At 42.2% G+C, this 1,972-nt stretch overlaps 1 protein-coding gene across 1 annotated transcript; it reads right to left on the bottom strand.

Annotated features, from left to right (window-relative positions):
- Positions 1 to 455: 455 nt before the first annotated feature.
- LOC127673926 (trace amine-associated receptor 8b-like) lies at positions 456 to 1,528 on the bottom strand. Its single transcript, XM_052169719.1, has one exon. It carries the CDS (start codon positions 1,488 to 1,490, stop codon positions 456 to 458), a length of 1,035 nt encoding a protein of 344 aa, XP_052025679.1. The 5' UTR covers positions 1,491 to 1,528.
- Positions 1,529 to 1,972: the final 444 nt, after the last annotated feature.

Raw genomic sequence — 1,972 nt, 5'->3', positions numbered from 1 at the left:
ATATCACCCCCAAAAAATTAGATCTAAAATTCAATGCACTGACGGAGAGATGACTCAGCTGTTAGAGAGTCGCTAACTGCTCTTCCAGGGGTCCTGAGTTCAATTCCCAGCTCACAACCATTCCTGATGGGATATGATGCCCTCTTCTGGTGTGTCTGAAGAAAGTAACAGTAGACTCACATACATAAAACAAATAAATCTTAAACAAATTCAATGCACCAAACAATGCAAGGACATGTTCAAAAAACATTGGTGACACAAAAACCACAATTGTCATATAGTAAAATAATCATGTCAATGAGAGTTTAATATTTTAACTTTGACATGACTTTCTGCCTGTTTTTTTTTTTAATACTATATTTTCCGAGCTTCATAAAGGTCATTTCTTAGATTCAGTTCTGTCACCATTTCATAATTTTATGTCTTAAGGAATCTTCTGAATTTGGTGTTAATGTTTACTCTGAAAACAAACTTGTAGTTGATGAATGTCCCTTTAGAATCTCCCCACTTAAAATGAGCTTGATGGCTTTCCTAAACCAAGGATAAAAGAAAGCATAAATCAGAGGGTTCATGGCTGAGTTGTAATAAGCACTCCAACAACAAATTTCATAGACATAGGCAGGAGTGATGAAGCCCATGAAGGCGTCAATCAATGTGTCGATTGTGTACGGGAGCCACGAGACCATAAACGCCACCACAGTGACCCCCAAGGTTTTGGCAGCCTTCCTCTCCCTCTTGGCCACTCTGGCTTTGTGACTCTCTGAGGACGATTCTCCTTTGTTGCCACTTACAGAAGATTCAATTTTTACAGCTTGCTGTTTGGCTACTAAAAATATTTTGCTGTAGAGAACGATCATAACGAGAGTAGGTATGAAGAATAAGAGAAAATCTATCAGAACCCAGTCTTGATTGACAACGATTTGGCAGCCCCCTACACAGTTGAGAGCACTTACTAAGCTTTCAATCCCCTTGGCACTGATGCCTGTGTAGAACACTGCACTGCTGTACACCAGGGGCAGAATCCAGGAGATGCTGATGCAAATTCCAGACACAGACACCGTGAACTTGGTGGGATAGACCAGAGGGTCCGTGACAGCGATGTACCTGTCCACGGAGATGAAGCACAGGTGGAAGAGAGAAGAGTAACAAAACGCTGCATCACAGCAACTGTGAAGGCTACAAAATGTGTCTCCAAAGTACCAGCAGCTCTCGATGGACCTGACCATGCTGAAGGGCATCACAGAGATGCCCACCAAGAAGTCAGCGCTGGCCAGAGAGGCGATGAGAAAATTGGCAGGAGAGTGCAGCTGTTTGAAATGGAGGACTGAAATCACCACCAGGAGGTTCCCACACACTGCCAGCACAGACCCAAAGCCAAAGACCATGTACAGGATGACCCGGGGCCCTGGTGAATAGGGGGTTTTAATGCAGGATCCATTCTTGTCCTCATAGCAGAGCTGCAGGGCTGGTTGGGAGAAGCTGCTTGTCATGATTCTGCTTTCTGATGCTTGATGGATGTCTGTCCTGCTAGAAGACGACAGTAGTTGAGATGTCAAAGTTAAAGAAATGGAACTTCTTTTCTGAAGAATTAATTGTAGATGTTGTCTAAGATTATAAGTCCCTTTTTCTATTCTAATTCTAAAGAAATGAAGACAATCAAAAACTTAGAAAATCAATTTTCCCATCTAAAATCACATAATTATTCTTATAATTATATTAAACTTCACTGTCAATCCCAGGCAAATTTAATCCTGATTTTCAACTGTCCAGAAAACATATTACCTGAGTAATGAAGGATAGATTCCTTTCTTGCAGCAGATGATGGTGTGTAATATCATGGTATATTTGGAAAGTCACCTTTAATAGTGCTCCAGCCCTATGGTGTGTGGGGAGCCACCCAATCCACTCCACCCACTGTGCACTCCACATGAGGAGTCCCTACAGTGCAAGGTGTGAACCTGCAAACACACTC

This window comes from Apodemus sylvaticus, chromosome 23, assembly GCF_947179515.1.
Source record: "Apodemus sylvaticus chromosome 23, mApoSyl1.1, whole genome shotgun sequence".
In the NCBI taxonomy this organism is placed as follows: domain Eukaryota; kingdom Metazoa; phylum Chordata; class Mammalia; order Rodentia; family Muridae; genus Apodemus; species Apodemus sylvaticus.
Note: the sequence above shows the minus strand (reverse complement) of the source record. Positions and strands in the feature narration are given on the sequence as shown.

What these genes read in the sequence shown, in the direction of transcription:
- LOC127673926 (XM_052169719.1), bottom strand. Translation starts at nt 1,490, where the DNA reads ATGACAAGCAGCTTCTCCCAACCAGCCCTGCAGCTCTGCTATGAGGAC.